The sequence below is a fragment of the Asterias rubens genome, chromosome 11 (genome assembly GCF_902459465.1).
Source record: "Asterias rubens chromosome 11, eAstRub1.3, whole genome shotgun sequence".
NCBI lineage: Eukaryota > Metazoa > Echinodermata > Asteroidea > Forcipulatida > Asteriidae > Asterias > Asterias rubens.
The window spans coordinates 14,131,695-14,156,172 of NC_047072.1; the positions used below are offsets into that span (position 1 = coordinate 14,131,695).

Genomic DNA, 24,478 nt, shown 5'->3' on the forward strand with positions numbered 1-24,478 from the left:
TGGAATTTTGAACTGGGTAGGCATATAATTAGCTTAAAAACTTACTTGGTGATGAGCAATGGAGAGCTGTTGATAGTATAAAACATTGTGAGAAATAGCTCCCTCTGAAGTAACATAGTTTTTGAGAAAGGGTTAATAATAAAATACTTCAGCTGAAGCCTTTTCTTTCTACCTGAAGGCACACAAATTTGTACAAGGGAGTTTGTCCTTTCATCATGTTCTTGAGCCAAAATTTTCACAGGCTTATGTACATGTATTGGGATACACCAAGAAAGAATACTGGAATGTGTAATGGGATGAAATTGCAGCCCCCCTTTTTTTTCTTTTTTGTACCAGAAACAGTAAAAAAAAAAGGAAAAAAAAAAAAGGGGGCTGCAATTTCATCCCATTACAATTGATAACAACCAAACGTGTCCATTACCTTCAAGGGGTGGGGGTGGGGGTGGGGGTGGGGGGGGGGGGGGGGGGCACCAAACAGCACTCATTGCCACGTTCTTAAATATTTATAACTTCAGTGCCATCCATCAAGAATGATACCCATGAGGTTACCCAATAAAACAAAACAGTGGCGATCTGATACTCTGTACAATAAAGTATTTTATTCAAATTAATGCTCAAGTTCCTAATAAACACAATGGAAAGGTTTTGTGCAGATTTATACATTGTAAAAGGGTTGAGTAGAACTCAAGAGGCATAGTTGGTTATCAAAGAGCTCAGTAAGGATTAACACCAGTTATGTTATTCAGTTGCCAAATTATCAATCTCATACAAACACCCAAGTCATTAGGCACTCAACATTGCTATCCTGGAAAGGTCAACCATTAGCTCCTTGCTGGTCGAGGCCAAGAGGGCACCCAAGAAATCCCTGGTCCAATCACTTGGTTGACCAATCAAGGTACAGAGTGCCTGGAATCATGCTGTTAAATGGGGTCAGCAAGATGGACCAATGCCGTCGTTAGGCCTACTGATGAGTAACACTCAAGAGTAATAAAGATTCAGATGGATTCTGGGAGACATTAAATTACAGAATTGTTTTTTTGCTAACAAAACAGTTGCTGGCAGTGTTATCCACCATATACATAAACTGACAAACCCGTAGAAGTTTGAGATCGATCGGTCATTTGGGACACAAGATAATCGTGAAAAAAACGATAACACATTTTGCATGACGATTAAAAAAAAATTGAATAAAACACTCACTGAGCGATAAACTCCAAACGGGAACTTAGTTTGATTTATTTCTCATCAAATATGACATTTCAAACAGAAACATTTCAAGGGATCATCATTAGATCATGTTAGTTTTATGTAAATCTGTGATAGACAAGTTTTTAAAAGCTCCTTTAACTGAGAGGAGACAGGGCTTGGAGGCATTGCCATCAAATAAACCGACTTTGAGGGGTTTTTTAAGCGCCATCACTGGTTCCACCACTCATTGACCCCCCATAATATACACATTGAATACACTTTGGATCCTTATCCATAAGACCTGGATTTCATTTCTTAGTCACCCGACAAAATCTTCAGCTTTTCATTTCTATGATTGAAATTTGAATGTGTTTTTTTTTCAACTCAGAAACAATCCTCACATTGAGCAGATAGCATGACACAAGAAAGCCAATATGCCAAACAAAGTAATAAACCCATTATGATATGCAGATTAAACTGTACCTTACACCATATGCATTTAACACTGTATACTCATCACTTCCCCCAAGATCTGTGAAAAATATCCGCAGACATATCACTTGGGTGGGATTCGAACCCACAATCTTTGCCATACTAGAGAAGATGTCTTACCACTAGACCAAGAGCCATATTATTACTGGTCAAAAACATCTAGACATCCTAGTAAAAAGAGTTTAGGATTTCCCAGAAATGTTTGTCCTTCTACCAGTCTGTAAAACCAATTTCTAAAATTTGTAACATGCATCTGTAATTTATGAGCATTGTTCTTGTTTCTCCAACAATGCTGATACTTCCAAGCCTGTATTCAACTGGTTTTCTAAGTTCTTAAAATATGTAAGAAGATGTGCATACAAAAAATTAAGCGAAGTCATCACTCTTGGTCGACTTTTTTTTTACCGGCTGGTGACTCTACACTTTTCTTCCACACTCGAGCGTGATCGTTGAATCCATATTTAGACTTGTTGTACGAGTTTGGACCTGCTGATGTTGGAGTTTCCCTAAAATTAAAGCAAACGATCAGTAAAATTTATTTTAAAACAATTATCGACACTGGAAAAGACCATTACTTTAAACCTAATGTGTTAAAAAATGTGCAGAAGCGCCGTAAATTTGCACAAAGGCCATATAGGTCTATGAGTTATTGTTAGCCATCTCATATTTAAGAACAACTTCCCTGTATGATGAAAAAAAGCCAACAAACCGTCATAAATTAACATAAAGTTATCAGTGCTTTCTATCTGTCCCCAAGATGATATCTATGGAATGGAATAAAGTATGCTTAATGAACAGGGATGGTAGTACCGATAAAGCACTGATTGTCAAAAAGTAAGTTATTCTAAGAATTAACCACATTAACCCTGGCAGTGTCCCGGTTAAAATTGATTAAATCAGCTCAATTTGTATTGGTTACAACGCACCCTGTGACCTTTAAATTACCTTTTATAAAAGTTGCAAAGCATTTTTTAATCAGGCTGATTCAATCAGACCAGGAGAACTACTAGTTTTATTGGGGAGGTAGTGCTTTCTGTTCTACCAGCCAGGCACCCAAGCCTACATCCCTAGGGACTGAAAAGGGGGTAACCATGTTTCAGCCCTAGGAGTAGGTGGCAGCGGCCCCTGGAAAAATAGTTGATTGTAGCCCACACCTGAAGTGGCTTCGTGTGTATGGCGACTTGCATACAAAAAAAATCAACAACAAAAAGCCAAAACCATTGGTTGTTTGTTTGTTTGTTGGGGTGTTTGTTTGTTTGTTTGCTGGTTGGTTCATTTGTCTGTTTGTTTGTTTGATCTTAGTTTTTACCTGCCAACATTTTTCATTCTCATCTTTGCTTCTGGTGGCATTTCTTCCTCATCCTATGGACAATGAAATCATAATATGTATTTTAATTATAGCCCATTAAAAGGGATCAGTATTTTCCAAGTTGAAATAAAACTCAACATCTTTTGGGCAGAGGGGTTTAAAGATGTGCTCGCAAGAAGGAGGGAGGGTCAAAAAGTCACCCAGATTTGATCAGTGGCTCCACTGTTCAAATTTAAAATGGCCAAATAGTAGCAGAGTCAATTTATCAATGGATGCATAGGCCATCTCATATGAAACCCAGTTCATACTTCCTGCGAATGCAACATGAACTTTGACGTCACAATTTTGCAACAAATAATTCACATCAGTTTAAATGTGCTCAACTCCTGTGAAACATTTGCAGCAAAACAGGGCTGTGACGTCAAAATTCGCTTCGCATTCGCAGGAAAAATGAACCGGGCTTAACACAATAATATTACAGACAATCAGTTCTAGGCCATCTTCAAGAATAAATTAGTTCTAGGCCATCTCCAAGAAGAAGTTAGTTGTAGGCCATCTTCAAGAAGAAATTAGTTCTAGGCCATCTTCAAGAAGAAATTAGTTCTAGGCCATCTTCAAGAAGACGTTAGTTCTAGGCCATCTTCAAGAAGAAAATACATTTGTCTTTTTATGTTCACATAATTTCTTTGCCAAAACGGTTAGAAAAACAAATGCACTTTGTTCCCTACAAATTGCCTGGAAGAAAACGCTTGGTGTTTTAAACTCACATCACTGTCGTCCGTGAAGGCTTTAGCAACTGCTCGACTTGCAGGCATCTTCAGTTCAGGCTCTTTTGATTTCTAGGAAAGGAGTATAAGTATCCAGGTAAAATCAGTAAAATCTACAGAAAACCAGAAACAATGTCTTTTTTTAGGGGGGGGGAACTTATTTTCTGTTATGTAATATTATAATATAAGTACAGGATTGGTAATTATCCAAAATCGACTTGATATTAAAAAAAAATAGAAGACAAGATATTACAAAAATAGGGAGGCTAGCAACATACGACTAGATAGCTCAGTTGGTGGAGAGCTGGCCTATTAGTCCGGATGTTGTTGGTACAAATCCAGCTCTATAGTCAAAAATGTCTTTGATTGATAAGTTTTGACCTGAAAGATGACTGATCATCACATTGATACCACAATCAATCCAATCCTCCACAGATATTGAAAATACAATTTGAAGACCTCCAAAATCTTTTTTACTTAAAAATAAAAACAAGCCGCAATGAACACACACAAAATGACTAACAAAACATCAACCAGTTTTGTATGGCCACTAAATTTGACAAAACTTGCAAAACAGAAAATTGTGCTCAGCAAGCTGTGCAGAAATTAGAAGGAACCAGTCATAAACAGTATACAAAAGATGGCATTATGGGCTCATCCCTACTAAGCAAGAGTTTTCTGTGCTAAGCCTCTTGTGCTTGCCTCTTGGACCATAAAATTTAACAATAACTTGAATACTCCCTACCTGCATTAATTTCATTGTAATTGATCTGATCGGTTGTATCACTGCTGTCTTTGTTCTGCCATCATTCCTTCCTTCTGGTGAATCACCTCCTACATCTTTTTTCACTGACGTCGCCTCTCCTCCACTTTTCGACTTGACTCCGAAAGACATTGAAAATGGTCTCGCTTTCTTCTGTCCACCTCCATTGTCTGGACTTGTTGATTTACGCTTCTCTCCTTGTGACAGCGGAGAAGTGTGCGGTGCATTGTGACTTATTTCCAGTCTTGTTCTAACGTCAGGGTCTGTCGATATCTTAGAGTTTGTGTCCTCCGTGACCCCTGAAGTTGAAACATAGGTACTGCCACAGTTGAAACAAGGGTGCTTATTTGAACTCTTGATAATTAGAGGAGATTTATACGCACCTTTTATACCACCACGACATCTATTTTAATAAGTGGGTGGTGAGCTAGAGCGCTGATACACAAATAGGATCATGCTTTATATGCCGAGGTCAGGCTCTTGCAGACTTTGTTGAAATCACTCCTGACCTTTTGTTTTACTGTTATCGATCATCGGTACTGATCGATGCTTACCTGCAACACAAAATGGTTAAAACCCATGTATACAAATTGTACGTTGTTCAAGTTACTGCACCCAACAATACTTTTTTAACATTAGGACATCTGCCATGGAAGAGTCTGAGTGAACGTTGTGTGTTTCAAGGATTAACATCGCCTGCGTATCTTCCCAGAGTTTAAAAAGTATAGGCCCTAGATGTTTTCGATGGATTTTAGAGCAGTTTTTTTGTCACTCCATGGTTTGTGTTTTGATTCGTGCAAGGCATTTGTACACAGGTACCAACAAATACATGACCTTTAACTTGGACCCTACATGCAAGATAATTCCAAATTAAATGTTAAAAAGGCATTGTTTGATTTAATAATTGGGACTATGCCAACTGAGTAAAAAAAATTAAGACTTTGACATTTTCTAGTCCATATTTTTAACCAGTCCCTGCCAACCATCTATTTGTCTTGTCCACTTGGTTGGCTCTCTTTTGTCATCGGTTATCATAGTCGATGGTAGTTGCGATAACGTAACCCTCCTGCCGTTGGCGTAGCCTCCGACTACGCCGTCGGCAGGAGGGTTACGTTGTCGCAACTAGGTCGATGGCAACCATGATAAGACCAATGATAACAGAGAGCCGCAACAGCCAAACAAGGTGGGCTACTACACTACATACTGTTTATTTACGGTCCCCAAGAAAATAGCAAAATCAATACCAAGGCTTGACCCAGTGACTGGGGCGCTAGATTCCTTTTTTCAAAATGTTTACATAAATTTTGAAAAAAAGAATCTAGCGCCCCAGTCACTGGGTCTATACCAAGACATTTATTACATTGCATGTTTTGTTAATATGGTTGTTTAGATTGATCTGTCAGATTTAATTGACTCCCGTGTCAAACATCCTATCACATAGTTGCGATAACGTAACCCTCCTCCCGGACGACGGCGAGGAGGGGAGAGTTACGTTATCGCAACTACCTATCACATTCACAGTGACCAGAATATAAAGTCAGTACAAAGTATCAATATTATTTATTAACGATTTCCAATTCATAAACCATTGACATAAAGGCTGAAAGACACCAATGTTTACTATGAAAAAAATGGCTGTTCGAAGACTTGGGTAGTTGCCCTTGTGGGAGTTTGCTGAGTTACCTTGGGCGCAGGCTTGAGTTCCCAAACAAAAAAACAATCATATCCCCCCTTTAATAATAATAGGCTCCACCGGACCTAGTTCCAAAAAGAAAAATTAACGGTCTTCATGACGCCCGCCCTCTTGCGATTAGAAATTACCAGTCAATCAGTACTGCAGTCAATAATAGAAGAAATTACCCGGAGTGAGAGAGCAATCCGAAAAGTATGGTTTTTCAGGCAATCAAAATGGATTGGTAAGAAAAAACTACAATTTATTAAGAAGAAATTGTTCTTGTTATCAAAACATGACAAGATTTATCAAAAATGTTCATAGAAACTCTTAAAAATAACCTTCATTTTCCACCGATGGTTTCAGTCGATCGCTGTCTTTTTCGGCCATTTTGTTGTCTGGTACTTGCTGTTAAATGTGGTGATATATAATAAAAGCGTATCAGGTAACCAGACTAGTTACCGCAATGTTGTTAAACAAAATTCCATCAGCTGATTATGTCGATGCAGTCTCACCTCACTCAAGTTTTGTTGTCAGGTTGATTAATTCAGGTTTACTGGTTTGCCTTGAAAAATTATAATTGTCATTTAATTACAAAGCTTCTGTCATTGGTACAAAACAAATCAATCATCAATGTACTGAGTGAGTTGTATTTTTGTATTGTAACTCTTGAACTTGATTTGATTTGAAGTATGGTTTCCTAAAAAAAAAAGATTATTTAATTAATTAATAATATTAATAATAGGCCTAATCAATTTTGGAAACAATAATTTATTATTTTTCTTGGCTGATGAGTGATAAAATTGAATCAATTCATGATTTAATTGAACATCTTTTTCGACAACAGCTTGCCTTAGTAAAAAAAAACTTGTTAATAATTTAGGCCTATATTTTGTTAATATAAATTAAAACTTGCTCCTAAAACTATGACTCTGCAGTCAGAGGCTCATTCCGCTATCGTCTGGCTAGTGGTGACGATTGTCTGAATGATAACGGAAAGAAATTAGAAAGAACCGCCATTACATTAGTTCTATTACCACTTTAAATTATACAAAGTTTAAAGTAAATAAACTGTGCTTTGAATTTTTAATCAGAAGTACAACTATCCTTGAACTATGAGGTTCGTTCCGCTGTCGTAGACGATAGTGGAACAAACTTCATAGTTCTAGCTGAGTAGCCTATGTTACAATGTTTGAATCTAATGACTTTAATGTACATAACAATAAATTGAAAACAAAAATATGTGATCTGAAACTTAACGGCAGTGGACACTATTGGTAATTACTCAAAACAATTATTAGCATAAAACCTTACTTGGTAACGAGTAATGGGGAGCTGTTGGTAGTATAAAACATTGTGAGAAACGGCTCCCTCTGAAGTGACGTAGTTTTCGAAGTAATTTTCCACGAATTTGATTTCAAGACCTCAGAATTAAATTTTGAGGTCTCAAAATCAAGCATCTGAAAGCACACAGCTTCGTATGACAAGTGTGTGTTTTTCTTTCATTATTATCTCACAACTTCGATGACCAATTGAGCTCAAATGTTCACAGGTTTGTTATTTTATGCACATGTTGAGATACACAAAGTTAGAAGACTGGTCTTTGACAATTACCAATATTGTTCAGTGTCTTTAAGTGAATAGGCCTACACCCTTTTTGTTTCAAAATGTTTGTTGATCAATCTCTAAGCCTGAAACCCATTTAATTGAGCAAATTTGAGGTCTGGACTGTCATGACGATTGTGATTGGGGTTAAAATTCATTTGCATGGTTTTCTTTACTGCTTCAGTTTACAGGTAAGAGTGGTTCAACCATGAATGTAAACTCCATCTTGCTATGAGTAACCAATGTCAAAGTTAAAGACATAAATGCAAGACTCTCCAGGAAGCTGAAGGGTTCAACTTGAATATTCTGGCCATGGATCCTCCTGGAGTTGTTGAAGGCAAACGTTTGCAGAAGACCCCTGGCCCTGCATCCACCAAAGCTGGTTACAGTGAATCTTTATTTAGACCTAAAGAGAGCGTAAGGTATAAAATTACAATTTAGTTATAAATAAATTGTTTAAAACAATAATTGAAAGCAAATTTCAATGTACCACGACTAACTGCACTTGAAATATCCTCGGGGGCTTGTAAGATTCAAATGAATAAACCCAACATTCTTGAGCAGATGTCTTTACCACTAGACAACTGAGTGTGCACAGTGACGCAAAGTGGTCTACATGTACTGGATTGAAACATGTCTTAGGGCATGCTTGCTGATTGACTGAAACAATGTCACTGGGCATGCTTGATGATTGGGTGAAACAATGTCACTGGGCATGCTTGATGATTGAATGAAACAATGTCACTGGGCATGCTTGCTGATTGAGTGAAACAATGTCACTGGGCATGCTTGCTGATTGAGTGAAACAATGTCACTGGGCATGCTTGCTGATTGAGTGAAACAATGTCACTGGGCATGCTTGCTGATTGAGTGAAACAATGTCACTGGGCATGCTTGCTGATTGGGTGAAACAATGTCACTGGGCATGCTCGCTGATTGAGTGAAACAATGTCACTGGGCATGCTCGCTGATTGAGTGAAACAATGTCACTGGGCATGCTTGCTGATTGAGTGAAACAATGTCACTGGGCATGCTTGCTGATTGGGTGAAACAATGTCACTGGGCATGCTCGCTGATTGAGTGAAACAATGTCACTGGGCATGCTCGCTGATTGAGTGAAACAATGTCACTGGGCATGCTTGCTGATTGAGTGAAACAATGTCACTGGGCATGCTTGCTGATTGGGTGAAACAATGTCACTGGGCATGCTTGCTGATTGGGTGAAACAATGTCACTGGGCATGCTTGCTGATTGAGTGAAACAATGTCACTGGGCATGCTTGCTGATTGAGTGAAACAATGTCACTGGGCATGCTTGCTGATTGAGTGAAACAATGTCACTGGGCATGCTTGCTGATTGGGTGAAACAATGTCACTGGGCATGCTTGCTGATTGAGTGAAACAATGTCACTGGGCATGCTTGCTGATTGAGTGAAACAATGTCACTGGGCATGCTTGCTGATTGAGTAAAACAATGTCACTGGGCATGCTTGCTGATTGGGTGAAACAATGTCACTGGGCATGCTTGCTGATTGAGTGAAACAATGTCACTGGGCATGCTTGCTGATTGGGTGAAACAATGTCACTGGGCATGCTTGCTGATTGAGTAAAACAATGTCACTGGGCATGCTTGCTGATTGAGTGAAACAATGTCACTGGGCATGCTTGCTGATTGGGTGAAACAATGTCACTGGGCATGCTTGCTGATTGAGTGAAACAATGTCACTGGGCATGCTCGCTGATTGAGTGAAACAATGTCACTGGGCATGCTTGCTGATTGGGTGAAACAATGTCACTGGGCATGCTTGCTGATTGAGTGAAACAATGTCACTGGGCATGCTTGCTGATTGGGTGAAACAATGTCACTGGGCATGCTTGCTGATTGAGTAAAAAAATGTCACTGGGCATGCTTGCTGATTGAGTGAAACAATGTCACTGGGCATGCTTGCTGATTGGGTGAAACAATGTCACTGGGCATGCTTGCTGATTGAGTGAAACAATGTCACTGGGCATGCTTGCTGATTGAGTGAAACAATGTCACTGGGCATGCTAGCTGATTGAGTGAAACAATGTCACTGGGCATGCTTGCTGATTGAGTGAAACAATGTCACTGGGCATGCTTGCTGATTGAGTAAAACAATGTCACTGGGCATGCTAGCTGATTGAGTGAAACAATGTCACTGGGCATGCTTGCTGATTGAGTGAAACAATGTCACTGGGCATGCTTGCTGATTGAGTGAAACATTGCACTGGGCATGCTTGCTGATTGAGTGAAACAATGTCACTGGGCATGTTTGCTGATTGAGTGAATAGTAAATTGTTCTGGAATGCATGGTTCAAACCCCACTCAAGGAGGCTGAGTGAAGCTTTGAGTACCGGTATATATATAAAATAATAGACCCTTCCCATGAAATATGTAAATTGCACATAGCGCATGCACACTAACATTTTGGTTGGCAAAATGAGGGAATATCGCGCTGTTTTGTACACGAATAATGGGTGCGTGACGTAGACGCGATTGTGCGTCTGCTTAGTGCACAACTCTTTGGCGTTTGCCAACCAATAGGGTCTGTACGCATGCGTGAATGTAATTAGCATATTTCATGGCAAGGGTCCATTGCCCGACACTCGTCAGTGTAAGGTGAAAGACCTGAATAATGTTTTGTTTCCCTGGTGCAATTACCAATCAATTAAATTCTAAAAGCTTCCTGAATGAAGATCCAAGCATTTGAAATGACACAAGAAAATGTTGTAGTCTCACATTGATCAATAATTTGCTGTTTCAGTTTTGTAACAGGTTTTTGCAGTTCTGCCATTCCAGCTAATGGAAGCAGTGGATTTTTTTTTTTTTTAACTACTAACATTTGTAATGATAATGGTACGGAAAACATCTTTACCCTTACTAGCAAAATGGGAACCATGTTTAGTGTGGATAGCTGGTGGATAGTGTTGAACTTTTGGAGTAGAGCATGCCTATAGGGCTCGCTTCCATTTTACACTCACTTTTACATTCAGCCTTCTGTCCAATGTGTTGTGATTGGATACAGATGAAGTGATAAATCTTTTCCTCCATACTCCTTGACTCCCCAAACACTTGAATTTGTTTCTACATTCAGCCAAGAAAGATTACAGCTGAGCGACATCTTTGACCGACTTGAGAAGATATCCCTTGATCCTCATCCGCAGTCATCACTTGACATCCCTCATGCATCGGTACTCACCGCCAAGCTCAATACTCGCTGCTCATGTGGCAACATCACCAACTCAACCTCAAACCAGAGTCAGCTGAGGAATGGTGGCCCATCATCAAGTGAATCATCATCGAGTAATTCATCAGACTCTGATGCAGATTCTGATGAGGAGCCATTCTCATTAGTTAATTTGATCGGGATATTGGTTGCACAGGAAATGAAAGGCTCCACAAAGCAGCTGGGCGCTGTTAGAAACTTGGCTGTCAGGTGCCATGGTGATAAGATTTCAGATAAGCATCTTCACCAGGTGAGATTTGGGGTTTAGTTTATTCATTTGACCTGAAAAGCAGCTACAAATTGACTTTGTGTCTGTGTCAAGCTTTGGTATGCCCTTGTCAGGCCTGGGGTTTTACAGAAGCCATAAAAGCCATGCCCTCTGTTGCCCTGGTCTTGGCCTCGGTGCCCCTTCAAAAGATATCCGTAGACTTTAAGACTTTCAAATGGAAATGCCCCTTGCAAAATGAGAATGGCCTTGCCCTCTTAAAGATAGTGAACACAGTTGGAAAGAATTTTAATTATTGTCAACTCCAGTTTGCCATATATCCAATACCTGACTTTACCTTCATAGACCCCTGTTAGTGAAACAGTTATAATGGTGTCACTTGTTTTGAAATGAATTAAGTTAAGTTAAGTTGATTCTCAAGCATGCACTATATCTTCCATGTTGGTTGACTCCAATATGGCAATTAAGGTTGCTGCCTAATTATTCTGCAGTAGGTGTGTTACTGTGACTTTAGGGGAGTGCTAACTATTTCTTAACACCACTTCATGTTTGTTTTCTTTACATAGCTTGTGCGACTAACCATCTCTAGTAATCAACAAGTTAGAAATGTTGCTTTCCTTGCCATGAGACAGGCAGCTACCAATGAATCCAACAGTAAGATACTCCTCCAAATGGGTATAGTCCCTCAAATCCTAACCCTCCTGCAGGATAAAATGGAAGCTCCCAGCCATGCAGTAGCTGCTGCAGCATTGGAGAAGGTATGGACAATTTCACTACTTTCCAGGGTTGTAGTATCATAACATTTGGAAATAAAATTTAATTGTTTTTTCACACAGTGCTTCTAGACTTATTTTACCTACATTTCTTGTGTATGAAACCAGTAAAATCTGAGATTATTTGGTGAGGAACTTGCTTTAAAATGTTCACTAAGTTTTAGGACTTTTTTTTGAAAATGTTTGCGAATTTGTAAAGGCTGCATTTTCTCCGTTCATACATATTCGTTCCAGGTTGTGATGCACACAAATCTGACGGATCATTGGCTGGAGAACATGATCACTGTGGGCTTGCCAATCCTTATTGGCTGTTTATCAACCAATCAGGCGGTAGAGACTAAAGTAGCTGTGGGCCAATTGCTGAGTAGTCTAGGACGCTGCTTTGAGATTGCTGTCTTGTTACTGGATCACTGTATGACAGACATTATGGATGTCTGGCTTAGATATCCAGCTATGAAGGTAACTCTGAGCTTAAAGGGTATATGTACTTTTTCCTAACACAGAACACAATGTCCACAGATTTACATTAAACTTACACAGTTTGAAGATTATGATAGTAGAAAGCTTCCATTGAAATTGTACTTACTGAGGTGCTGTAGTTTTTGAGAAATGAGTAAAAGTAATAATTTTCGTCTCAGTTTAGCATGTAAAAACGTATTAACCAGTTATGCTATGGTTTTGGTATAATATCATAACTGGTTAAGGGGATTTTACATGCTAAAATAATTTTGGTCTCATGAGACCAAAATTATTTTGTGACTTGTCTTACTCATTTCACAAAAACTACACAACCTTAGTTTGTAATATTTGAAGGGAAGCTTTCCACTATCATTATCTTCAAACCCTGTAAGTTTAATGTAAATCTGTGGACATTTTGAAAAAGTACCCGAATCCTTTAACATAATCACATACAGATTTTGTTTTAACCTCACTCGAAATCCTTCTATTCCATTTAAGTTGAACAACTCGATAACCAAAAGCCTGTGCTAGAAAAAGAAGAATCAAACACTGAGCCTTACTGTTGCTTCAGTGAAATGTAATACTTACTGAATGCTTTTACATATTTCAGAGGCACATATTTGTGTGTATGTATCGGAGTGCAATTTAATTATAAAAACAATGAGGTAACAGGCTTGGAGTTGTATTTTTGAGAGGCCAAGGCTACTTTTATTTTTCAAAGGGCTTTTTCTTAAAGTCTATTGGAAACTTTTGAAAGGGCACCAAGACCAAGACCAGGGCAACAGAGGCTGCGGCCTTGTAATTGAAGACCTGCAGTAGTGTACCCTGAAACTTTTATAAATTGAATGCAAACAATTGTTAATAGCCTGACGTTCCGACCCTAGTAGAGTCTTTCTCGATAGATCTCATAAAGATATGTCATTGTCTCTTTTATTTGATAGAAGTTTTGGCAAAGGTTTTATGGAATTTTTGTAGGGTGAAAACTATCTCATTTTTTACGCAAAAGAACTGTACAAGTCTGTTCATATTTATTTGCGCAAAAATAGACAATTGCCTGACGTTTCATCCGAGCAGAGTCTTTCTATTTTTTGCATTTATACTAAAGGTCCTTTTGCTTGTTAAGCAGTTTCTTATTCATAATTGCTTTTGCTTGTTTTAAAAGCAGTTTCTTATTCATAATTGCTTTTGCTTGTTAAGCAGTTTCTTATTCATAATTGCTTTTGCTTGTTAAGCAGTTTCTTATTCATAATTGCTTTTGCTTGTTAAGCAGTTTCTTATTCATAATTGCTTTGTGTAACAGGAAAGTCTGACAGGCACGTTCAGCCATCTCCTTCAGCACACAGACCACACGGTAGCAGGAGTGATAGAGCATAGAGTCATGGAACATATAGCAGTAGCACTGACACAAGAGAATTGGTAAGCCCAACAGGAGAGAAATTGCCATAAGGTTTATCGCGATTCAGAACCGCAATGCATTGTGGGAAGGAATATGGGGCGGTTTCTATGCACTTTGAACGACTCGCGCACGGAACGCCTATACCTTGTGTTGGTTCAACAGCGCCCTCTCTTGATATTTTGCTATTCGCGATAAACCTTAATTATTCAGAAACCATTCAACCTGTAACTGCCAGGGATAGCGCCCAAGTTTACGATACAATCTGGGAAGTGGCAGTGGAGGTTTTTATTTTGTTAGCTGTGTTCAGAGTGATCACCTTAAGAAGGCACAACGTTTAATTTCAAATATCAAGTAATAAACTACAAGGAAAATGACTAGTTAAATTTTAAATAACTATTGGTTGGATAAAAAACAATTTACTAGAACAGAACTTAAACCTGGATTAACGTGCCGGCACTCTACAACTGAGCTACCTAGTCCATAGGTTGGCGGTCTCCCTATTTTGTGAATATCTTTGTTAAGAGAAGAAATGGTTTGTGGTCTATGACAAAAACTTTCCGCTTAAGCGACAATTTTGCTATCATTTGACTCCTTGATGTTCTTAAGGCCAGACATTGTACATGCTTAGTCTTCTTGTCTGTGACCACCCCATACTATTATTAAGTTCTGATAAGTAGTTTTCCCTAACATTCCACTACCTAATGGTATGGAAAAAAACCTGAACCTGAACCTGTTTCTTTAGCTGTGTTCAGATTAAAGCTGCTGAATTCTTCTTAGCGCTGTGCTGCTCTGAGTATGGCCGGTCTGCCTTACTGGATGATGGTAAGCTGAAGGTGATCCTGAGAGTGCTAAGAGCAACACATTGTAGGTGAGGAATCTTAAGCCTTGATGTTAAAACTGTTCCACTTAGCTATCTTGGAATCCCAAAAAAAAAACCAATCCTATAGCCCGGTTCATACTTTCTGCAAATGCAAAAGCAAAACAAATTTGGATGTCAGAGCTGTGTTTTTGCAGCTGATGTTTCGCAGGAGTTGAGCACATTCCAACTTTTTTTGAGTTATTCGTTGAGAATTTGTGATGTCAAAGTTCGTATTGCATTCGTAGGAACTATGAACCAGGATTTAGTTTCACTACACCCAATTATAATCACCGTCCCAACATGTTGGTTCCTTTGGTCACTTTATTGTACAGAATACCATTTTAGTTTTGAGCTTTCAGTTTGTCTTGTAATGCTGCGACTAAATAACAAATCCTAAATTGTATTTGATCTCAGAAAGCAGGGTCATATCATTCATGAGATCTCTGAGCTACAAAGCTTGTAGATGGAGCACTTTTACAATATAACTCAGAAATGTCTCATTCAGTTGTTGCGCCAAATTATTGTGATTCAATTTGAATACATTCCCAGCTAGTTTCCATTTGTTGATTCCTAACGTCAATATTGTTTGTTTTTTTAAAACAGAAGATTGAGAGAGTTATGCGTTGCCACGTTGACAGAGATCCTAAAAACTGCCTCCCCAAACAAACTGAAAGACGTGACCCAACAAACAGACTCTGCATTTAGTGATGAGCTAACCTCAGACCACAAGATTTCTGAAATCAGGAGAAGGAAGGAAGATCCAGCTTATCTGGCAACCAGGAAGAAAGATTCCTCTGCGAGAAGCGAAGGTGGTACTAAAGTCCTCATCAGAATTCTAGTTGAGACAATTCACAAAGAAGGTAGTATTTTGCTATATTTCATTCTTTATATCTGTCAAATTGTTTCCCCAAATGGTCTTTGACTGATGAGAGATGAAAATTCCTTGACCCTAAAGGTCCCAAATCCTTCAAAATCCAACTGCATCCTTTTTCTGATTCTGTTGGGCTGAGATAGTCACACTGTAGAGCTCTGTGTTGAGTTAACACATGGTGTTGGATTTTGTTAGAGTGAGGAAGGATCCTAGTAAAGCATTTAAGGGAGTTTGGGGGGAAAAAGTAATTAATACAACAAACCATATTTATTTTGTTGTTGTACAATTTTTGTGTGGTATCTTTTAGGTTTGAGACTGTATCATTCAAAGACATTTTTTACATAAACTCATTCGCAAAATGGAAAGTAAATTTGAGGCTCTCTCTTTTATTACAGCAAAGATAACTTTGGACCAAAACAAGAAGATTAAATCAATTGGATTCCATCCCGGTGTGGATTTTTTCAAGACTCTCTCAAATACTGTCTTTTGTATGTGTCAGCTAGCGACAATAGCAACTGGTAGACAGCGAATGAGAACTTCAAGTCACAGTGGCAGAATAACCATTCAGGGGTAAGAGTACTGATGTAATATTTAAAAGATGGAAATTTGCATCAGGGATAAAGAATATTCTTTTTGGTTTTATCAATTTTTGGTTTTACAGTGCTTACACACATCAGTGTATATGGATACAACCTAAATCAATACTGAAGTAATTTACCAAACACTTGTTCTTTGGAATCAAGATTTATATTTTCATATTGTGGTACTTGAGTTCAGATCGCTTATGAAATCTGGTCTGCAATGAAAATGAAGTAGAAACAACTTTAAACTTTGATCATGACAAAAAAGGGCCAATTGTAGAAAGGTTGTGACACCTGCAAACCCTTTCTCTTAGTGGTAAGTGCTGTGCAACCCTCCAAAGGATAAAGCAATAATGATTAGGTGTCTTGCTTAAGGACACAAGTAACCCACACTCTGCTGATCAGAAACACCAGAGCTTGAGCCCGGTGCTCTTGACTGCTCAGTCAAAACACGCTGTGTAGCTTACAACTGAAGAAAATGAGTGTTAGATCCATTTATGCCTCTCTGTGCATATTTCTGACAGTCGTTAAACAAATTTAGCCAATGTGCTTTCCTTGCCGCCTTGGATTATTGATGTAAAAACATTCTTTTAAAACGTTATTCACCTATTGATTTTAATGTTGTGGCAAGTTGATTTCCACTAAAATCCATGTTTCTGGAGAGAAGACCGGTTCTTTGTATAATGCTGTCCATTCATGAGTTGGTTCTCTTACTTTGTTTCATAGGTCAAAGGGCAAGACCTTAAAAGTCAACTCTGCTGTCGTCCAGTTTATGTTCATCCATGGTGCTCTGTGTATTCTTAATCTTCTACATACCTACACAGTTTGGCTGTTCCCAGACATTATTAAAGAACTGTCACTAACTGAACAGCAAAGGAACTTAGACATTCTGCATCTACAAGCCATGATGAAGGTGTGGCAAATGAAACCCCCATCACTGAGTCAGGATAGACTCTGCCCAGCCAGGGAGGAGGAGCTTGAGTTTGTCTGTCGGATGCTGGAATGTGTCTACTTGTTTGCAGCTTCCTCATCACAGCTATGGAATGCTAAGATTGAAAAGGAAGTTGAGTCTCAGCTCACTGAGCATCAAGGCTGGATAGAGGAAGGGGAGGATGCTACTGCTAACAGCTACCAGTATGTGAAGACAGTCGATCAGGCTTTCCCAAGTAGCTACACAGTGGAGAACATCACATCTCACAGGCAGGAGCTCAATGAGATCAAGGCAAGACGAGAGAAGGACTTACAACAGCGGAAAACTGCATGGACTGATAAACAAGATTCAGGACTATCTAATCATGAAACAACTCATTCTTCAAAAAATCCCTCATCAGGAGACTTACAATATTTGACAACTAAGAAGATAAGACCCCTGTCAGCTAAAAAGCAAAGCCATAGTCCCATGAAGTTCGATCTTAGAAAGAGTGTTTTTAATGAGCAGGCGTCATCATCACGTCCATCATCAGCAGAAAGAGCCGAAGCAGCTCGTGTTAAACGTAACATCAGGACAGCTGGGTTTGGGAAGACATCAGTAACTGTTATAAATAAAGATATTAAGAAAGATGAGAGTGCAATAAAACATGATGAAGACAGTGAGCTGAGACAGAAACGCTTGAGACTAAGGCTGTTCCAGGAGGGGGTCTGTGCCACAGTTGGGCCATGGGTTGCATATTATCAAGGGCCACAGATTCAGGTATTGTACATTAAATACATAAAGTTTCTCTGGTTAAAGAGAAAATAAAATTACCTGTTGCAAAAGGACTTAAGTGCCGAAAATAGTTTAAAGTAGAACATAATGATCCACACAATAATGCCTCGAAATTGTATTGTTTTTCCTTTTACATTGTGAACAAACATTTTGTAGAGTCAAGTTTGTAAAGTAAAAAAGTACTGCATAAAAAGGCTGACCGTGTTAGTTCGCAAAGTAAAAGGAAAAACCATGCAATTTTGAGGCATGTTAGTGTGGATCATTATATTCTACTTTTAAAACATCTTTCTCACCATATGCATTTCATAACAAACGGTTTCAAATGCTTTTCATGGCAACGTGTCCCTTTAATGGCCTGACATTTCAACCCCAGCAGAGTCTTTCTCAAATAACAGTCTATTTATATTAAGATCACTTGTTTCAGCAAATGTAATGTATCCAACAATCAGTCAGTTTAGTGACAACAGATTGTAAAAGCCCTCCAAAACGAATACTCTATCATAGTTTACTAGTGACATGAAAACATATTAATCAAACTTACTGGTTGTGTACACGTCTACTTAGCCTTTTGATTACTTATCTCAGTAATAAAAATCATTCATCCTAGATTTTAGCCGCTGAATGCCTTCGCTGGATCATTCAACCCATTCACCCTGAAGAAACTCGCCAGCTTAGAGAAGCAACTGAGGCTAAAGAGCGACTTAACAGGCACAAATCAAGGTATAAAGGGCCACTCATGTAAAGTATTTTCGTATGTGTGCAAGGGAAAAGTAAATTCCATTTACAACTCTCTGTAAAATAAATTAATTTCTCAGTTGAGGCATACTTGTTTTTCATCCCCTCAGATCTGAAATGGCTAAGACACTTGCAGAGCGAGATAAGATACTCAGTCAAGTCTTGGGTCAGATGTCAACCAACTCAGCAGCAGTTGTTAAAGACGCTCTTGGGGTCAAGGATCATTCTCAGCGAGAAAAAAAGACAAGCAGTGGTCAGTTAAAGGATTTGGGTACTTTTTGTAACACAAAACACAATGTCCACAGATTTACATTAAACTTACATAATAAAAGTAGAAAGCGTACCTTAAAAATATTAGTAGATGAGGTGCTGTAGTTTGTGAAAAAAATGAGTAAAACAATGTCATGAAAATACGTTTTCACATGCTAAAATTATTTTCGTCTCATGATCACTGAGACGAAAATTATTTTCATGACATTGTTTTACTCATTTCTCAAAAACTACAGCACCTCAACAAGTAATATTTTTAGGGAACCTTTCTACTATCATTATCTACAAACTGTGTAAGTTAAGTGTAAATCTGTAGACATTTTGTTTTTTGTACTACAAAAAGTACATAGACCCTTTAATGCACACCGGGTTACCTTGATATTCTTATTTTTCTCAATGATGTTCGTTCTGATATACTTTTTGCATCACAAATGTTATGGTGCAGATTACATTATGTAAAAATGGTTACAATTTTGATGGTCAACCGCGTCACAGTAAAATTTGTTTGTTTTCCCTCTACAACTAAACATCATAGAAGTGATGTGCATGGGGCTAGAGTTACTATGTTTAGGGAGTACATGTATAAAGTAATGAATTTTACAAAGTATTGGGTTGATACTTACATCAATTATGATCATTTTTCTGTGTTCAAAACTTTTATGTACACTAAACTTTTCCCAAATGTTCCAATTTGTCAAACCAAATAAACCTGAAAATGAACCACTTTTTGCCATTTTCTTACAAAGTTAACTACTAATCTAAAGATTGATCGCATTTATATATTGTAGGCAGCAAGCCCAAAACAAAGCCTCCTTCAACTGTAGCCAATCACAAGCCAGCATGTAACCAAGAGGAGCCAATAGGATGGCAGTGCTCTATCCATCTGCTGGAGGTCTGTGGGATTCAGATTATAGCAGGACTTGACAGTTCTAGGTCAGAGGTCAGAAAAGCTTGCCTGCTCTTCCTGCATGACCTTGTGAATTTTGGAGAGGTAAACAAAGTTACATTTGGTTCTCTAAACCAACAAACTTACACAAGCTTAATCAAACTACATTAGACAATGTGATTTGATGTCATTTGAGTAGAGTGCCCGTTGTAAGAGGTCAAAAAAGGGTTGCTCATTGGGTGATCCACTGCACTGTAGGCACAAGATGTACATTAACCATTATCTCATCGTTTTACTTCTAAGATGGCCTCTTGATGACGTCAATGCAAAAGGCCCAACGTGGAACAAAATGCTGTCTTCACAGACCTTTATACTCTGGCTGCAAAATTTAGACCATATTTTACATACTTGATCAGCACCTATGTCAAAATGTTACTTAACCAGTGCATTTCCTTGTAAACTAGCCATTAATTTTGATTGAAGTTTCTGCAATACTTTTTCTACAGCCATACAAATGCTGTTCTGTCAGTGAAGGAAAATTGGAATTTGTACACCTCTTTTTGTTATGTTTTTTTTCTTCAGACTATGGTTCACATGATGCTAGCTTCACTGGGTGTTGTGTCTCGTTTGATGGATTTCATACGCATCAACAAGCAGAATGAAAATAGTGCAATATTAGGCAAGTACAGTGTTGCAGACAAATGTGCTCATTCAACCTTGATGTAGTTTAGCTGATGTTGATGTGAAGGACACTCCAAAAGGTTTAATACCAATTCATTAAAGGGTGATTTGATAAACCATGCATGCAACTTGTCAACACAGATCAGCTGGTTTTCTCTTTAGTGTGCGTGTTTGTGTGTGTGGTGGGGGGGGGAGGTGGATATGGTGGTGCAAATTGAAAAACACAATTCAATAGTTTGCGACCAAGGCTGTTGCCTATTTTGGGGGTATTTACAAGTTGCATGTCTAGTTAAACCCATTATGCATCCGCTGTTCTTGCAGTGAATGCCAGCTCAGAATATATTACGTTGGCTGTGCTACATCAGGGCTCGAACTTGGTGGGAAAGTACCCAAGATAGAAGGGCTTGCAGCTTAAAACTTTTACTGGACAAGAAATCTGTTTTCAAAACCAGAATCAAAATGGTGTTTTATTTTAACAAGCACTTAGAGAAGATTTCTCTCATTATATCGTTTTTTAGAACTCAAAAATTTTTCATCAGAAAAAGTATTGATCAGACTAAACCTCCATGGAATTCATCTCCATTGGTTGCTTTAAAGTGGAAATCTCATTGTTTCAACATGCCTGATAAAATTGTGAATTTGTCATTGTAACTTACCACTTTTGAAATGTGATTTTATACTTTGTACAGGCATAATGACACTGAGAAGTATGATAAGTGACTATCGGCTGAAGCAGATTTTCTGTAGTGAAAGTGGGGAAGCCTTCTTGCAAGACCTAATCAAGACCAGTGAGGGCGCACTTTGCATGCATCTTCACAAATTCATGAGACACATCACAGAAGGTAAAGACATCTTTTATTGTATTATGGCAGACAGGGGTTCAATTTGGGGGTCACTTTTACTGCCTTATACCGCTAAGCAAATATTTGTGCTTACTAGATGTATAGCAGAAAATCTGCATAAGCAAAAGTGTATTCATAAATGATCAGAAGATTTGACAGTGTTTGTGCTTGTTTAGTGATGTTCACAGTGAGTTTGCATTGTTGTGTTGTCATGTGTCTACAAGAGCCACCAGCAAGTTAGTGAGCTATTTGCCGAGTTTATGATAAGCAGTTGTTGTGAAATGGAAACTCTGCAAGTGGGTGCTTTGTTAGTAGAAATGGTCTGTTTCATTACATGTTTGATGAAAGTTGCCCTGATATATTAGTGTCCAGTGATTACTCCAAAATCTCGTCGATGTAATAATGTTGTGTTATGCAGCTATTTTTATTTCTCAAAATGTAAAAAAGGATACTGTCAAAACAAATATGAATTATAATAATTTCTTGAAATCAGATGAAGAGAACGAAATATTTTGAACCAACACAAAATGCTGAGTTGCTTTAATCTGTGATAACTGTATATCTGACAGTTCATTGTTAAATATCGAAGTAACCATTTAAAATGATTTATTTGCATATTTTGTTTCATTTTGTAGGACCTGGTGGTTTACTCTGAAGATATTTTCTTCCTAAGAGTGCAAAAGACCAACATATGTCCTCAACCAGCATCTGCTCTATAGATGTACCCTGATACTCTCAAAGGATTCCGATAGATGTTGCCTTGAAGGATAATATAAATATAAATACACCATATTCAAGAAGGACCATTGTTTAATGTCCACCAGCTACTGTTTGCTGCTAACAAAAAGAACCAAATGTGGCCAATTTCACAAAGCAATAAAATTCATCGCAAGACAAATTGTCAGTATAACCATAGTGATTTGTATGGTGACATCACACTTTACTTAGCAACTAACTGCGATTGATCAGCAGTTAAAACAATCTTACCTCTTTGTGAAATCGGCCCCAGACCCCAATGTCTTTAGAAATAGTCCTCTTTAAAAAGATAGTTTGTCGCAATTGTCAGTGATCCGTGTCTAAATAAAAATAGACACAAAAACATATTTCACTCTATTTGTACATTATTTGATGTTTTCTCTACGCAATATTTTGTTTATTTTTTAAAAAGTCGTTCTATGTCCATATCATGTGAAGTGCAAATGCATTGAACCATTATTTGGTTCAAACAGTTGACAGGGAAAAAAAGTAATACTTGTAGTCTTTGTCTTGTATTGCTTTTGGTCAGCAGAAATTATAATATCCGTCCACTTAAAGGCAGCGGACACTATTGGTTATTACTCAACATAATTATTATCATAAAACCTCACTTGGTTACGAGTAATGGGGAGAGATTGGTAGTATAAAATATTGTGAGAAACGGCTCCCTCTGAAGTGATGTAGTTTTTGAGAAAGGAGTTATTTTCCACAAATTTGATTTCGAGACCTCAGATTCAGAATGTGAGGTCTCGAAATCAAGCATCTGAACGCATACAACTTCGTGTGACAAGGTTTTTTTTTTTTTTCATTATTATCTCGCAACTTCGACGACCGATTGAGCTCAAATTTTCACATGTTTGTTATTTTATGCATATGTTGAGATACACCAAGTGAGAAGACTGGTCTTTGACAATTACCAATAGTGTCCACTGTCTTTAAGGTTAAAAGCCTTCCAAAACAAAATACAGTGCGTATATTTTGTCATAAGCAATAATACATAGGAAACTTCCCATTTGAAGATACATGTAAAAATGAAGTGTATTGTTTTTAAATAATGAAGTGTGTTGTTTTACTCTATCATGAAGTCAACATTTTTCACAATCATTTGTAATATCAAAGATTAACTTCACAAGCTGGAAAGGAAAACAAACATTTTAACTTTGAAATACCTAACAATCTGAAAAGTTAATGCTTTTAATATTAACAATGTTTTTAAAGCAGTTTTTCTAATTCAGCAAGTTGATGGTGCGATGACATGGACGTATATTTTTAATGGTGAATAAAATATTTGATCTGTATTTCGTCTCCTTTGAACTTATGTAATGTCATTCAAAATTTAGATATTTTCAAATAATTACAACCAAATAATGTTTTGTAGAATGAGTGGGTAAAAGGACAGTTTGAAACTCTAACACAGCAGGGACCCTCCTACACCTTAGGAAAATAATGGACAAATCTGGAGTATGCTTTCAGGATTGTCTGAGCAATCACAATTGGCAAGCAAAATCAAGATAAAAGTGTATAATTTGTTAATAAAACAATGCTCAACTGAGAATACCGGGGGGGGGGCCTTTGGGCTGGTAGGCGTTTTTTTAGGCGTTTGATGTACATGACATACGGTAGGCCCTACTCCTGATGTGACGAAAATAATTCGAGGGCCATTTGCAGTTCAACCTTTTTTAGCATTGTTAATAATCAACATTAGGTCAGAGCTCTATGATCCAACCTATAACAATAATATGTAAATGTGTTTAATAAAAAATGCGGGCGGTAGGCTTGTATATCTGATTGCCTGCCCGGAACGGACGAGAACCGGTGCACCGTTGCACCGCGGTGCATTGATCATTAGCATATTTTGTTTCGTGGCCTTAACACGCACAAACTGTTCATCATCCGTGACATCAGTTGCTGGTTGAATGGTTAAAGGAGAATGGAAAAAACAAATTGTTTTTCTGCAAATAAATTGGTGCAAACAACAGGTCCATTTAAACTATGCGGGTCGAGAAATTCCGTCTCAGAGAATTTGTTTCTGACGCTGGTCTGGATATCGTATCCCAATGGGCCTAAAAGTTGATAGTTAACAAACAAAACGAAAAACAATAGAGTAGAATAACAGTATAATAGCTTGTCATTTGTTTTAACTGTGGGTACCGAGTCATTTAAAACTCATCAGTTTGACACGCGTAGGCCTACCCCAATGTTCTTGCCAACGTTCGTCATAAATCTTGAGTAAAACAAATTGGGTTGATGCCCTGATTCTGCTCCATGCCTGATGGCCTTACTAACTTCGATTTTGTGTTTTTTAAAAGCCTCTTATCACATTTTCCGCCATTTTCCCCAATTTAACAATGATTTGTTAAAAACATTATTGCAGTTAAAACAGGCTGCACATATA

The 24,478-nt window shown here is 38.0% G+C and overlaps 2 protein-coding genes across 3 annotated transcripts; one reads left to right on the forward strand and one right to left on the reverse strand.

Annotated features, from left to right (window-relative positions):
- Positions 1–1,542: 1,542 nt before the first annotated feature.
- On the reverse strand, positions 1,543–6,647 carry LOC117296390 (PEST proteolytic signal-containing nuclear protein-like). The gene is made up of 5 exons (XM_033779288.1): positions 6,533–6,647; positions 4,502–4,818; positions 3,757–3,828; positions 2,990–3,042; positions 1,543–2,186 (listed from the first exon to the last, which is right to left on the reverse strand). The coding sequence occupies exons 1-5, from the start codon at positions 6,579–6,581 to the stop codon at positions 2,060–2,062; spliced, it is 618 nt and encodes a 205-aa protein (XP_033635179.1). The 5' UTR covers positions 6,582–6,647; the 3' UTR covers positions 1,543–2,059.
- LOC117296388 lies at positions 6,307–22,707 on the forward strand. Of its 2 annotated transcripts, none has more exons than XM_033779281.1 (16): positions 6,307–6,435; positions 7,981–8,218; positions 10,912–11,293; positions 11,836–12,027; positions 12,277–12,501; positions 13,802–13,917; positions 14,640–14,765; positions 15,360–15,616; positions 16,023–16,197; positions 16,935–17,898; positions 18,521–18,633; positions 18,759–18,901; positions 19,707–19,909; positions 20,387–20,483; positions 21,175–21,327; positions 21,963–22,707. In XM_033779281.1, the coding sequence occupies exons 2-16, from the start codon at positions 8,109–8,111 to the stop codon at positions 21,980–21,982; spliced, it is 3,276 nt and encodes a 1,091-aa protein (XP_033635172.1). In that variant the 5' UTR covers positions 6,307–6,435; positions 7,981–8,108; the 3' UTR covers positions 21,983–22,707. The 2 variants fall into 2 exon arrangements, with proteins under 2 accessions (XP_033635172.1, XP_033635173.1); XM_033779282.1 differs by lacking the exon at positions 6,307–6,435 and adding an exon at positions 6,660–6,833.
- The last annotated feature ends 1,771 nt before the right edge of the window (positions 22,708–24,478 follow it).

Excerpts from the sequence above, each read along its gene's own strand:
- LOC117296390 (XM_033779288.1), bottom strand. The coding sequence starts at position 6,581 with ATGGCCGAAAAAGACAGCGATCGACTGAAACCATCGGTGGAAAATGAA. Across the intron at positions 4,819-6,532 it reads ACCATCGGTGGAAAATGAAG|GGGTCACGGAGGACACAAAC; the intron begins GTTATTTTTAAG and ends TTTCAACTTCAG. Across the intron at positions 3,829-4,501 it reads TTACAATGAAATTAATGCAG|AAATCAAAAGAGCCTGAACT; the intron begins GTAGGGAGTATT and ends CTCCTTTCCTAG.
- LOC117296388 (XM_033779281.1), top strand. The coding sequence starts at position 8,109 with ATGGATCCTCCTGGAGTTGTTGAAGGCAAACGTTTGCAGAAGACCCCT. Across the intron at positions 8,219-10,911 it reads AGACCTAAAGAGAGCGTAAG|CCAAGAAAGATTACAGCTGA; the intron begins GTATAAAATTAC and ends TTCTACATTCAG. Across the intron at positions 14,766-15,359 it reads CTAAGAGCAACACATTGTAG|AAGATTGAGAGAGTTATGCG; the intron begins GTGAGGAATCTT and ends TTTTTAAAACAG.